At 38.4% G+C, this 14575-nt stretch overlaps 1 protein-coding gene across 1 annotated transcript in view; it reads right to left on the bottom strand.

Moving 5' to 3' along the window:
- The window catches only part of Abi3bp (ABI family member 3 binding protein), a 158111-nt gene that overhangs the window by 65909 nt on the left and 77627 nt on the right, over positions 1-14575 (bottom strand). The window contains exons 17-23 of the mRNA XM_051191629.1: positions 14393-14467; positions 13458-13508; positions 8300-8341; positions 6528-6608; positions 6046-6096; positions 2059-2118; positions 1225-1314 (exon numbers count right to left, since the gene is read on the bottom strand). Coding sequence (XP_051047586.1) covers positions 1225-1314; positions 2059-2118; positions 6046-6096; positions 6528-6608; positions 8300-8341; positions 13458-13508; positions 14393-14467 — 450 coding nt within the window. The remainder of the gene's footprint in view (positions 1-1224; positions 1315-2058; positions 2119-6045; positions 6097-6527; positions 6609-8299; positions 8342-13457; positions 13509-14392; positions 14468-14575) is intronic.

Here is a 14575-nt window from a genome sequence, read left to right as displayed (position 1 = left end):
ACATAGGGGTTCACAGATGTTTGTACAACACAGCCCTATTCTTAGCATTTGTATAGAAGTAAAGCTGGTTTTTGCTTGTTTTTCTACAGTTAGCTACAGGTTTTGATTGCATGTACATTAGCAAATAGCAAATTATGCTTAGAAAAAAATGTTATGCATATAATAATATTGTGTTTAACAATCATATGAAATTAATGTGAAAGCCTAATTTGTAAGACTATATATATATATATATATATATATATATATATATATGAATGAAAACAAATCTTGGCGTCATGATAAATACAATTGCATATATATATATATATATATTCTGACACAGTGAAGAATAACCAAAATAGACAAGGCTTGATTCTGTTGAGTCTGCTTTGGGAATAGATGAAGACCTATGTTTGAGCAAAGGCAAGCAAAGAGCGAGATCTGGAGGGACATTAGTCCACGGAACTTGTTACTCCATCTCTTCATTATACAGAAAAGACTGGGCTATGAAGGGTAGCCTAGCGGGACATGCCAATAGGCTCAAAGCAATCACTGAAGTTGGGCTTCTGTGATCTTTGTGGACTTTCCAAAAATAACATCATGGTTCAGCTAAACAAATATTGCCATTCTCAGTCAGGCTACACTTCTAGTTCTTATCTTTCTATTGTTAATTCCATACATGGCATCTTCCTCTCTCAGTTTTAGGAGTCAGGCTTAGTCTCTCTGGCAAATCTATAAAGGCTAAAAATTTCAGGTCCATATTAAACAATTTTTGCTTAAGAATGAATTATGTGTTCAACAGTTAGTGAAACAGTAACCACCTAATGCTGCTCCTGTTCTTTTTTATTTTTTTTTTTCTATTTATGATGTCTGAATAAGAGTTGCTTCTTTGTTCAACTAAGTCACCTGCTACCGCCAATGCTTAGCCCACAGATAGAATGCGATGTGGCATTTAATAAAGTACTTGACTCTTGAATCAAATATACTATGTAGATATTTTTCCAATTTATAATCAAAGAGCAAAGTGTAATTAAATGTCCGTGAAAAAAGAAAACACATAAAATTCTCAGGTAACAAAGAATTCCTCATGAAAGCAATACAAAGAATTCATAGGGTTTGGCCAGACTGCCATGCTGGTATCAGCTGCTTCCTATGGCTTAAGCCTTCAACCCTTAATGACAGGGGCACTATCACTTTTGTCACATCCAAGGCAGAGGCAAAGGAGCCAAGAACCGCATTTACCTGGTTTAGTCTGAGGTGTCTTTGGGCTTGGGGTGGACTTATCTTTAGGAGGGCGTGGGCGGCGAGGTCTTGGTCGTGTTGTTTTGGGGGCTGGAGAAAGCAAAGTGGTTATTGTGGTTGTATGAATTCAGGATTAAAGAAAGATGAACACATGAATGTGAAGCTTCTGAAACCTTCTCAGACCCTTGAATTTGGAGAATCAAGTGTCTCTTTCTTGGTAATATATACATAAAACATCTGTGGTCTGCTGACGGATGGAACAGACTACATGATGTTGTTTTTGTTATTCTGATTTTTTTATTGTTAGTTGCTAGCATCAAAGAAGTTGCAGACCTAATGGGAGCTGGAAACATGGCATGTTGAGATCACATCAGGGAGACCTTGGCTAACCTGCTTCTGGATAATTGTCCTTTCAAAGACTCAGTTTAGGGATACAAGCCATTAAAATTAGTACTGTGGTATGTGTTTTACACTTCCTAAAATCACTTGCATACAACCAAAGTTTTTTTTACATCTTCAAAAAATAGCTCAAGAATGATAGCTTAAGGGGTAGGCACTCCGATGAGACCAGGAATTTATTTTTAATGTAGACTAATACTGAGTACTGAATAGACTCATGGGCTCTGGGAAGCATTTGCAAAGATAATAGGGGTAGGGGTAGTTAAAGAGCTGAACAGTGACTTATAATATCCTTTAAGTACTCTAGATATATTTAAAATGAGAAATACAGTTAATGATAAGAAGTTTGAGTGAAAGAAAAATCCCCTTGACCCAGGTAGAGATGGATCTGGCAGTAAGTAGAGAACGTGTGTAAAGACATAAAAAGGTCATTACCTAATGTTGTCACTGGAGCCTTGGTTCTCATAATTACAGGTTCAATGTCTGTGGTAGCAACTGACCAAAAGCAATACATGACAGAAATTAAGAAATGTACAAAGTGGTTTATCTTAAAAGTGAAACATTTTAAGCTAGTTGTTGTTTCCTTAAAGGACTAAGAGATAGTTTATTCTACAGATATTTTGAGTGATCATGATCCAGAAACACAGATTCAGGTTATTTCAAATTCCACATCCCAACGTGGAAACAGTTACTTGAAATTTATAGTTTTAAAAATCAAAGAAAGTCATAAATCAAGGCAAATTTAAAATACATTGATGGATACATCAGAGAGGCAGGCACAGCAAGATGGGGGAAGCTATTCTGTAGGCCCAAGATGCTATCTGATGACATTAGTGGCCTGATAAGTTAATAGACTTCAAAAATTTCCTACCTATTAAGTAACAAGATGTTAATTCTGACAGAGGTGGGCGAGGGATATAAGACTGTTAGTTTAAAAGCATTTGTGAAGTCAGGAATACTATTACTGCTAGTAGCTGACCAGACTCTATATATGTCTGCCCCCCCACACACACACACACATACACACACACACACTTTTCACCTAGAATGACTATGAAGTTACTGAAAAGTATTTTCCTAAGTTTGTCTGATTCTACAATGATAACACTCTGGCTCTACAAGCTTATGATGTGTTATACTAAACTATTTTAACTATTTTGAAAATGGCTACAGAGGCTTCTGTTGTATCTCAAAGACATTAACCATCATTATTTTGGGGGACAAGTGATGGTTGTGAGACTAGGAAAAGTATTGCCAACTATCTTGTTTCCTGAAGATAGATGCAAATGCCTGCCTTCTCTTTATAGCATATGTGGTGCTTATCATGTTTCATATTTACTTATCTCAAATGGATAATTTGCATGTAATTATCCAGTATATGACTACATGTGGAGGATTGGGAAAATTGCTCAGCAATGGATCACTTGTGTAGTATGAGTAAGATCTAGTTTCAATTCCTAGAAACCATCCCCTCACTAAAAATAAAGATAATTCAGGATTAAAAAGGAAATAATGCAGCTTTTAATCTCAGTATATATGATTTCTATAAATGAAATAATTCCTCATAGATCAGAAATGAAAAATTACAACTCACATTAAGTTAGTATCTCCTTAAATTTTTCATTAGATCTAGGAGATTCCATGTAGGATTCAAATGTCTTGTTAGAGGCTTTAATCCTCTAAGCCTCAGTATAGAGACAGACTTTCCCAGATGGTTCAGTGAACCAAAGTGTGAAGCTGGATTAAAATGCATCAGAAAGCAGTGTCCAAGCCAATGACAGAGCTGGAAAGAAGCTGGGACAAGATGAAGAAGATATTGTTAGAACTTTTTTTTTTTTTCCACAAGATGAATTCTCAACAGAGAGGTCCACTTGCATATGAATAGTATGGACTCAAGGAAAAAGTGCCCTTATCAGAAATGATGGATCATCATCACAAGCTCTAGCCAGCTCTCTTTGTATGCACACACACACACATATGCACACACACATGCATGCACGCACACACACATGTAGAGGCTTCAGAAAGTCCCTGCTTTGTAAGACAGATGAACAGAGCCCTCTGGCTTCTGGCAGTGTCAGGTGCTGCAAGTGATCTGACTCTGAAGGTCAAAGGAAATGTAACACTCAGGTGCTATTGGCTGAGCAAATGCATGAATGCCTGGCATGATATTAAAATGGCTTCCATCAAAACCAGCAAATACTTTCTAGAAACAAATGGGGAAAGTTTGAATGATGATTAAACTGAAAGTACAGATGATGAGAGAGATGAGAGGCGAAATCTCCAGGAAACGTCAGTTAAGAAAGCATTTGTTACCTATGGCTATAGGGAAGGGGCTTCAGTTCCCAGCACAGCAGGCTCATAGGACACAGATGAAAAAACAACCTTAAGTACTCGTAATCTTTAATTCAGGGGCATCGACCACAGTTAATACTAGGTTGATGAAGGTTGATTACATGATGGACTAATTCATAATGAGAAGATCTCTTAGTTTTATACTAATTGGAATCAGGAAAAATTTTCAGTTGTAAACAGGATTTTCAAAGCTGTTATATACCTTTTCTTTTTAATATGGTAGAAAACCACCTAGTTAACAATTACTATTTAGAATGCCAACAGGTTAGTTCAGAGAAAGCCAGTCCCTATTGGTTGTGCCCATGATGGAGGAATCCATGTCCCTTCCCGTGTGTACTACCTATAAACAGCTAGCAAAGTCACTTTAAATTGTCCCAGGTACAGAAAAATCTAACTTTTATTCATTATAAACTCAGAAAGGCACAAAAATGCTTTTTTTTTTAAAGTGTGTGATTTATAAGACTATCTGGTATAAAATGTTCCCATTTCTTACACCTAGTGTGAATACTTTCAGAAGATAAAGAACAAAATTATGATACTCAGCTCTGTGATTGGTCTAATATATAAACCCTTTCAACATCATTTCCACTGGGGGAAAAAAGTGTTAAGCTAGGCCATGGGAATTGTGATTACCAGATTTAGCTGGTGACATGTCAGGTGTGACTTTGGGCTTAGGAAGCATTTGCTTTGGTGGTTTTACATCTGAAGAAGAAAAGGTACCATAGTGTCACAGCTAAAAGCTGTTGGTGTGAAAATCAATGTTACATGTGTGTTCTTTTCCCATATACATACTAAGGCATTAAAAGTGTTGATTACCAGGCTGGATTTGGGGTACCTCTGGCCTGCGTGTTGCTTTGGGTCTCTGGGATGGTTTAGGAGCTAAAAGAAAAAGGCATTAAAATTAGCATAATGGTCATGGTTGTGACCATCAAAATTAAGGATGTATAAGCTGAGAAACACTCTGTGAAGACTCAACGCAACTATAAAATGGTTCCAGGAATAGTGGAAATGCCCATTTTAGTCATTCACTTGCACCATTAGTTTTCCATTGAAGAACAATCTTTTTCTTTAAGATTTATATTTATTATGCATACAGGGCACCAGGTCTCATTATAAATGGTTGTGAGCCACTCCGTGGTTGCTGGGAATTGAATTCAGGACCAATTCTAGAAGAGCAACCAGTGCTCCTAACCTCTGAGCCATCTCTCCAGGCCCCTGGAAGAACAATTTTAAGGAAATGCTTAAAGTGTATCTTTGAGCATAGGTGCTATCATATGATTTCCTTCTTAAATACGTCATTTAAGAAGGATTAAGTATAGCAGTTTTACTGCTTTGCTGGCAACTTTCTAGCACAAATCAGAGAGAGAGAAAGAGAGAGAGAAAGAGAGAGAGAGACTGAGAGAGACAGAAGAGAGAGAGAAAGAAAGTTGCTTAAGAAGAAACCTGGAAAATTACCCAAAAATATCTGCTATTAACGTAAGAAATAACACAAGGTTACTGATGTGGGGAATTTCTTAACATCAATACAGACAAACTGATATCTGAGAATTTACAATGAAACAATTATAGGCATGACATTGCCACTAAAAATAATTTTTAAAAATTTGGAACTTTGAATATTCTCAAGTTGCAAAGACAACTACCAGTTTTATACTGGACCCCAGATCATACTCAGTCCATGTTATCCAAACACACTAAAATCATTCTCCAATAGGAATGTGTAGCTTTTCAGAGTATTGCATGCTTGATGAAAAAAGCAATGACATTTTAGCCACAAAACTAGAAAAATGTATGCATTTGTTTAGTCCAGGATGATGACAGACATCTGTGAGGAAGAACAGATGGCTCTCTGAACACCAGGACACAGAATTAAAGGATATGGGATCAGCTCAAGACCCCATATCTTCCCTACATTATTGCAGCAAATCGTCCTGGAAGAATTCTCCAGTCTGTAGGCTCTTCCCACCCACACAGGTAATGAAGAATGTCATGGTTAACAGTCAGTCATTACTGGATTGAAGACCATGAAAAGAAATAACAAGAAAGCAAAACGGAATGCAGAATTACCAATTGTGGGTACCAAGGGCTCCAGTGGTGGTACAGTGGCAGGTTCCAGAGCTAAGGAAGCAAAACACCAAAAACACCAATTATGCCATGGAGTGGCGGCCAAGGGACATAACATTGTGCCTTCAGGGAGAAGGTAAGCACAGATTGTGCTTCTTTCTGAACGTAACGCCCCTTTGCCTTTCCCATCCATCCCCTTCTCAGTCTTACTTTCCCATACTTCAGCTGTCCTGGATGTGTATCAGCTGTCAGACTCAGGATTCTCACTTTATTAATCTAAGTGGGACAGCTTTTCACACTGTACACTTACTAATCACAAATAAATATATGGATGCATCATATGCAACATGAATGTAGAGAGTGAGTATACAGCTGCTCAACTCTCTCTACAAACCAAACATGCTGTTCCCTAAAGCCCAGCTATTTGGAGGGTGGCAGCTAACAAACTAGAAGTCTCAGCCTGCATCCCTAAGTATCACATTTACCCGGTTTGGACTTAAGTACTTCTGGACTACGTGTGGTTTTAGGACGGTGGCGGTGGCCTGGCCTTTTGGTCTTTGGTGGAGCTAAAGAAAGGAAAATTTCTAGTTAGTAACAAAAAGAGTAGTAGGAGATACAAACTGAGTAACTGTTACATTGTCACATATTGAACCTTTTGATTCAGTCTGAACACATTCTGTTTTGCCACTTCCTATTATCACCCAGTTACACAAACTGTAGAATTTAGGGGGGGCCTGATGTTTTGTTCTCTCTCTTCTCTCTCTCTCTCTCTCTCTCTCTCTCTCTCTCTCTCTCTCTCTCTCTGTGTGTGTGTGTGTGTGTGTGTGTGTGTGTGTGTGTGTGTCACTCTCTTTCTCTATTCCCTTCACCCTTCCCTTTCTCTTCACAGTTTTTGGCTAGATTTGTAAATTTCCCAAGAGATTTCCTTATTTCTTCACTCTGAGATTGACGTTGGAAAATCTCAAAATTACTGTATAGTTTAGAGGAGATGGTCACACAAAAATTTCAACATGATACCACCAGGAAGAACACAAGGAAGGCTGCTTTTCAGACACACTAAGAATAAAAAACATAAAATTTGGCTTAGTATTCCAAAGCAGGAGATATTTCTGCTTGGTGTTTAAAATGTCCATATATAAGCAATAGGGGAAAATGAGTTTAGAAGTTATATCAAGGGAAACAGTTTTTAAAATGAGATATATTTATAGGCTAGAGATATGGTTTAAAAATTTTAAGGATAACCAAGAACATAGACAAGTAGATATCGATATATTATTCTATAATGTGAGTCTGCCAATGACGACACCGGCCACTAAGAAAAGAAGAAAGGAGTCACTCATTAAGTAACTGTGTGCCCTGCTAATGTTATTACTGACACTTTCCCAGGGCTCCAGGCTCCCAAACCACTTGCAAAATTATAAAGACAGAATCAAGTCAAAGGAGAAACATAGAATCAACTTAAATGTGGGATACGCTCAATTTTTAACTTCTAGCTTGAGCAAATTATAAATGGTGATATTTTATCCACACGAGAAGTAACCTTTTCTACTGAAATCAATTCCTGTGGTTTTAGAGAAAATGAATAAAATTGTAGCCAGCTAAGTTTGGAAGAAGAAATGGAAAAAAAGGGCAGAGGCATGGGTCTTTGGAAGCTGGAGGCACAACACACTAACCGGGAGCTCTTGTGAAGGAAACTATGGGTAACTGGCTCGGAAGGCACCAGAACCGGGTTCTTTGTTTTGTTTGGTTTTATTTATTTGTTCTCTTTTGAAGAAAAAGAAACTATAGGGGTTGGCTTTGTTCTCTTTTTCCTTTCTTTCTACCTCCTAATGGATTATCTGGTGACACATCAGAGTTTTCAGATCTGGAATGATCATCACGCTTTTCAAGAAAGTCTGCAAATGTTAAAAACCTCCCAGAGGGAAGCACAATTATGCCCCAGGAAGCCAGAAGTCTCCACTGGAAATAACAAGTTAGAAAAAACTATGGAAAAATATCCTTGAATATAAGATAGGACAATAAAGCATGTGCCACATCCAAGGCAGTGTGGCTTTCATGGGTGTCCCAGACCTCTGTTCTGCCAAGCCAAGGCACAGGGTAGATATTCTTGCAAAAAGCAACTGCAATAAAACAAAACAAAACAAAAAACCCTGAAGGACAATTGATTATTTTAAAAGTAAAGCATATCTAGGACAAAGTTGAACACAGAAAGTGATACAGGCCATGTCTTCACTGTGAATCAAGGAAGAAGCTTTACCCTTTGTTGACTGTGCCGATGGCAGAGTCTCAGGTTCTGGGGCTGCAAAGAAAGCAAGCAGTGTCCAACAGCAGAAAGTAAACACTCTTACCACAAGACAAGGCCACTCCCTTGATGAAGGTCTGGGTCCCTCCAGCTTAGGATGCTGAGGCTTTCTCATCTCACATCCATTGCATAAACCACAGCAAAATAGTTCAGAATTCTCATTTGTGTCCTTCACCTCATGTGGCTCTCACTACAAACATCTGATGGCTGTCCCCAGGGCATCTTAAAGGTGTTCTGAATTAGTCGCCACCTGCCATTTTGTTTCTCACAAAGCAACCACGAATGAGAAGAAGGTAACATGCCTTCTCCCATGCTTGGGCTCAGTTAGTTATGGATGGTCCCTAGCTTGGCTGGACCTCATGTTCTTTCTCAAAAGATAAGAACTGAAGTGTAAAAAGGGCCTCAAGGGTTCGTGTGTTACGCCCCATGGTTACGAGTACACATTGATAGTAAACAAACTTTCTGTTAACAAATCAATAAGTATCTAAGTATAGTCTCAGGTTTCACTATCTGCTTAACCAATTAATTAACACCTGATGATGCTAAACAAACCCTCTGAAGGTCCAACGAGAAGTGAACAAACTATTATATTTTATGTTGGCTATTTGGTTATATCTATTTTATGTTTGAAAGGGAAAAAAACAGGCTATTTCCAGTAGTTTTTGTGCTATTCTACTCAATAAAAGGAATTTTCTTTCGAGAAGAAAATTAACATTAACTGTATACTTCAACCATAGGGAAAAAAAATGAGAACTTTTACTTCTTATAGAAAGAAATTAATTGATTTGGTACTCATTGGCTTTCATTACTATGTAAATCCTTCTCTTGTTTACAGCGCTCGGATAGTACTTCATCTCTAACTCTGATGCTTATGAATAGGAAGAACAGCAGGTTTAGAAAAAGCAAAGCATGACTGCGGGGGGGGGGGGGGGGTCGAAAGGCAAATGACAACAGAAGCTTTTATACAGTGACTTTCTAGGAACTAAATGACTTGCTTTCATAATTCAAAAAGAAAGAAAATAAGGCAATTCAGAGCAGTGCGAGATCACACTGTGCATTAACTCAGGAGGGGAACAGTTCTTGTGTGGGAGGGACAAAAGGGAGGCAGCAGCTCGGGTTTTCCAGAAATGGACTGGGCTGTGCATATCAATAAGACGGGCCAAAAACACATGTGAAGCTTCACTGACTAATTCACTGAGGAAAAGCATCTCGCATGGAAAGTGAAATGGAAAAAACAGGCAATATAGGAAGGAGGTCTGGGAAAGATAGGGCTGTCTTCTGGTGGTTTACATGCTCTTGTGAACTTCAGCTGGAAATGGAGACCTTCCCCAGAGCTCAAATAATACAAAAGTTCTGTAGCCACAGAAATGCTCTATGGATTTGCAGTTCATAAGCTCTGTGTCTTGGGTCAAGTTTTGGATGTTAACTACTTCAGGTGGTGATGTTCACTGTCAGTGTGGGAAAGGGTGAGGACCCCAGGGTTACAAGAAAGTATGGAAATCAAAGGAACAGAGCCATACTGCTTCCAAATAAAGCTTTGGCAAACAAACAAGCAAATGTCCAATTAAGAAGTGTCTATTCAGACTTTCTGAAGAGGAACAATGCATTCTCTAATTTAGTACCTTTGATTCATTTCTAAAAATGTGACTTATCATGTATAAACATCAATCGATGCAGTTTTTGATATTTTCCAATTTTATAATGAAACCAAAAGACATAATTACTGAAAAGAAATACTTAATGTGCTATCCCCAACACCCAGCACTGATGGGAGATGCCATTCTGTAAATATGCTTCTCTTATTGGTTAATGAATAAAGTGCTGTTGGCAAATAGGAAGTACTAAGAGACAAGGAAGATTTTGGGAGAGGAGTCAAGATGTAGGCCATGAGAGGAATAAGAGGTCTCTCTCTGGTAAGACCACGTGGAAACACTTAGGTTGCTAGAAATGAGTTAAAAAGCGAAGGCAGAGCTAGCCAGTTAGAAGCTCTAGTCATTGGCCAACAGCTTTGTAACAGAGTCTCTGTATATTATTTTGGGATGGATGTGATTCTGGGGCCAGGCTGGTGGGAAAGTGCCCATAACACAGCACCTTTCTCCATTTACCTGGTAGCAGCCTCCACTGAAAATGCAGCAGAAACAGAAAAGCCACTTTCTCACTCCAAACCTCACTAAGAATGATTTTTAAAACACACACAAACTCCTTCCCATTCCAGCTGGCAGAACTCTTTATTTAAACTGCTAGGACACCCGAGGTTTGTAGACTCTGCTTCTCACTTGGCAACCTCAACCAGGGTCACTCTACAAACTTGCCCAAGCCGCTATCAGTGGTTCTCAAGCTTCCCAATGCTGCAACCCTTTAATATAGTTCCTCATGTTGTGGTGACTCCCAACCATTAATTATTTTCATTGCTACTTCATACCTGTAATTTTGCTATGGTTGTGAATCATAATATAAACATCTGATAGTTATGATGGTCTTGGGTGACCCCTGTAAAATGATTGCTCAACCCCCATGTTGGTAACCACTAATCTACTTCCAGTGGTCAGATGCCTACATCTGGACCCTGCCACATTTTTTCAGAGAGTGCTACACAAATTCATTTTTTTAGCAGTTGCTTTTGTTGCCTCGTGCCATCTTAAAAATAAATCATGATTACTTAAAGCAGGAGCGCTCTTGCTTTTAGAACTCCACCATGAAAACACGCTAGTGATGGGAATCCAAGTTGAGAAGCCTTTACACAGCAGAGTGTGGAATGCATTCTCCCCAGAGCTAAAGCTTTAAAATTAGGCAATGGCAGTAAGAACTGACAAAGCTCTCCACAGATAATTTTATAAATCAATATCCAAGACTGCTGTGTAAGTTCCAGAAACACTGTAAGAGGTGAATATCGGATCATTCAGTATGTTTCACACTCCTTACATAGGGAACTCCTTTAATTTTAGCCAGAAAGAAGACTCCTTCTACCAAAAAAACCCTCCTATTCTTTAGAAATACACCATAAAATCCTCTGAGAAGTAAACAGAAGTCATTGTTTGCAAGTCACCCCCAACTAAGAATGCCTGGCATATTGAAGAAAACAGCTCTTTCTGGTTTTACAACTCAAGAATTGAGACATTCCACACAAGCAGGGTTCTTAGAAGATAGAACCCATTCTAGCCTTCAGCTGAAAGGCTTCTTTTCAATGCATCACAATTCCACTCAACCTCGGTACTGGAAAGTATGTTGCAATACAGACAAGGGACCCTCACTCACTCCCATGGTTATATTTCTGTGTTTTCTTTATGATGGCCACCAACTTAATAGCTGCCACATAGTTCAGAGTAGTGCTATGATAGTACCAAAGGGCTTGGTTGTGCTGAGGTCATCTGGGTGTGTGTGTGTGTGTTTTGCTTTTTGTGTTTTGTTTTGTTTTTGCACTTTCCATGGAAAAACCACATTAGACACTAACATAGAAATCAGAACATCTTGAACCAAAGAGCTGCATAAATCAATTTTCTAGCATTATTTTTAGAATGCTACAAATGAGGGTCAGAGAAATTATCACATTTGGTGTCACTTCTAAAATGAGAGATATTTTAAGTTTTGAAGGAACTAATTGTGCTTCGCAGAGTTAAAAATAAATGAAATAATCAACAAATTCCTAATTTTGGTATATAAAACCACAAAAGGAAAATCTAATACTAAAACTAATTAAGTGGAATAAATCTATCATCTTGGAAGATTTTGGAAATATTCCATTAAAAGAATATTTCATACTCCAGGCACAGAGAATCACTTATGGTAGAGAGCTTTGGTGCATTCTGGTGACGCTCAAAGACTGATTCTAATCTACACTTTCAACTCAGTCTAATTAGCTTTTATTCTCAGTTTCTATTAGGTAATGGGGGTATGTTTTGGTGTTAGTAATCAACTATTGATAGGCATAATGCCGTGATCTACAACGCAAAGAAAATCCAGTAACACCAAGTTAAAAGCCACGTTTCAAAGAACTCCTAAGTTCAGCTTGAAGATTTTTTTTTTCCAAAAATATTATGAGACCCAGGTATGACATCAAGCAACAAACAGAGCTGCATCTACCAAGTGCTGGCCCTAGGCGGCATCTTAACCTGCACTCAGAGCTAGTAACCCAAGAGCCAGCTACTCATAGCAACACAGCCACAGAACTCATACAGCCTGTGAGATGCTCAGTATTTTCCAAAGGAGCAATCAGAACAAACAGCGACTAACAATTTACAGAAGAGCCAGAAAGCTTTTCCCCATAGAGATACAAACTAACACATATGGTATTGAGTAGGCTCAGGACTTCAAGGCATTTCACAGCATTTGTCCTTGGACTTGTAGTTCTTTCTGGTGATGGGAAGGAAAATGAATTTAATGCAGAGATAGTAAAATATCTTCCAAGAAGGAAGGAACAGAGTGACCTTTCAAAATCCTGTCATATTTAGTCATTCCTCTGCTCCCAAAGTATGCACTGAGCAGAATTGGAAGGAAAGAATTTCTAAGCATCACAGGTTGGAAACAATATTTACAGTACACATGTACATGGATTAAGTCTGTACAACACCTGAGCATACTATTAGGCCATTAAAACCATCGCCTCCAAGTTGATAAATTAAATGAATCTCCTATGCTGCCATAGCTGTTCTTCCCTTCCCCTTCTCCACCTGAATATTGCAAATACTTTTCATGGCTTCAACTCATTCTTTCTTGGAGCTTCTTCGTAAGAACTACAGACTGAGGTTTGAGGATCTTCTGCTTTATTGCCATTGTTATTACTCTCCGGGTTATAAGAAACCTGAAGACTAGAATAACATCCCCTTTACATCAGCACGCCCAATGGCAAAACTGAAAGTGTGGTAGGCACTGGTCCACCAGACATGTCAATGTGAATACATAACCAGAATACAGTAGTTACTATCTCATATTGTGAGCTGTTGGGGCAGGATCTGTTCCCCGGGTTATCCCCAAATCTCTTTTGTATCACTATTAGCTAGTTTATATTTTATAGAGTAACTGTCCCACAGAAAAATATAACTTTCTTATACTACAGAGAGATGAGCATGATCTACTTGGATTTAAGTAACCTGAAAAGTTAGAGATGTTTATTTACCAGGTTGGCGACGTTTAGGTGTGGTGGGGATAGATGTAGTTTGCTGGAGAGCTGAAAGAGGAGTTAACATAGCTTTGGTAAATGATACTTCTCAAAGGTCAGCCACATTGGGCACATAAACATAAATACATGGCCCTACTGCATGCAAGAACGACCACATAATTTTCTTGTATTCCTAGATGCCCATGCCATGCTTCCTACTGAGTGCATACTCAATAAGTTTAAGTGTTCACTAGGCCCAAAACAATTACATTTCTCAAGAGGGGAACTTAAAGTCATACTTGAGAACAAAAACTAACCCTAACACAAACCTGAGCCCTAACCCTAACCTTCATAAATGTGCTGGCATGTGAGTCCCCTGGGGGCCTTCTAGATTAAGAAAAAATAAGAATCCAAAGGACAACATTAACAACAGGGAAGAAGCCAATTAGTTACTTTGGATTTATGGGATGGGAAACTTGGACCATCTTGGAGTTCATTTGTACCTCCATCAGACACTAATGAACTTTATTATTTAAATACTTTATAAGACACGAGCTCTTTCACATATCTTTCTTCAGCATATCCAGGATTTCAAGTACTACATGATACTCTTTTTGTATGCCTATGGATTAAATACTATCACTGTGCTCACCACAAAGGAATATCCTTAAAATAATTATCACCTATGCTTCTGCTATACATTTCCAGTTTACAAAGTTGAAAGCTTGAAGGCAATTAAAGAAGCTACTCTTCAAAATATCAAGATTGTACACAATCCCTGAGGTTTATCATAAAGCTAACTATGGATCACTATTGTAGAGGTAGAATCCCATGGTAGAGAAGGAAGGGAAATGTTCATTAATAAAAGCACGTTCAGAGGCCAATGTGACTGATTCTTTCCTGTCACTTTACCTGTCTTTCAAAGCATGCACTACACAAATGACATCAGTTACCAGCTGTTGTAGGCTGTCCGTCAGGACTGGTGAAGATTTTCACACTTTGAGGATCAAATGATGCTTTGCTTGGAGCTGGAGAAACAAACACCCCATCCCACCAAGTAATTTCAGTTAAAATGAGGTATTTTAGGAATTTCAACATGCTTTCAAGATAATATAATGTACATGCTACAAAGATGA

Source organism: Phodopus roborovskii, unplaced genomic scaffold, assembly GCF_943737965.1.
Source record: "Phodopus roborovskii unplaced genomic scaffold, PHOROB, whole genome shotgun sequence".
Classification (NCBI taxonomy): Eukaryota; Metazoa; Chordata; class Mammalia; order Rodentia; family Cricetidae; genus Phodopus; species Phodopus roborovskii.
The sequence above is the reverse complement of the archived record's forward strand: the minus strand, read 5'-3'. Positions and strand labels throughout refer to the sequence as shown.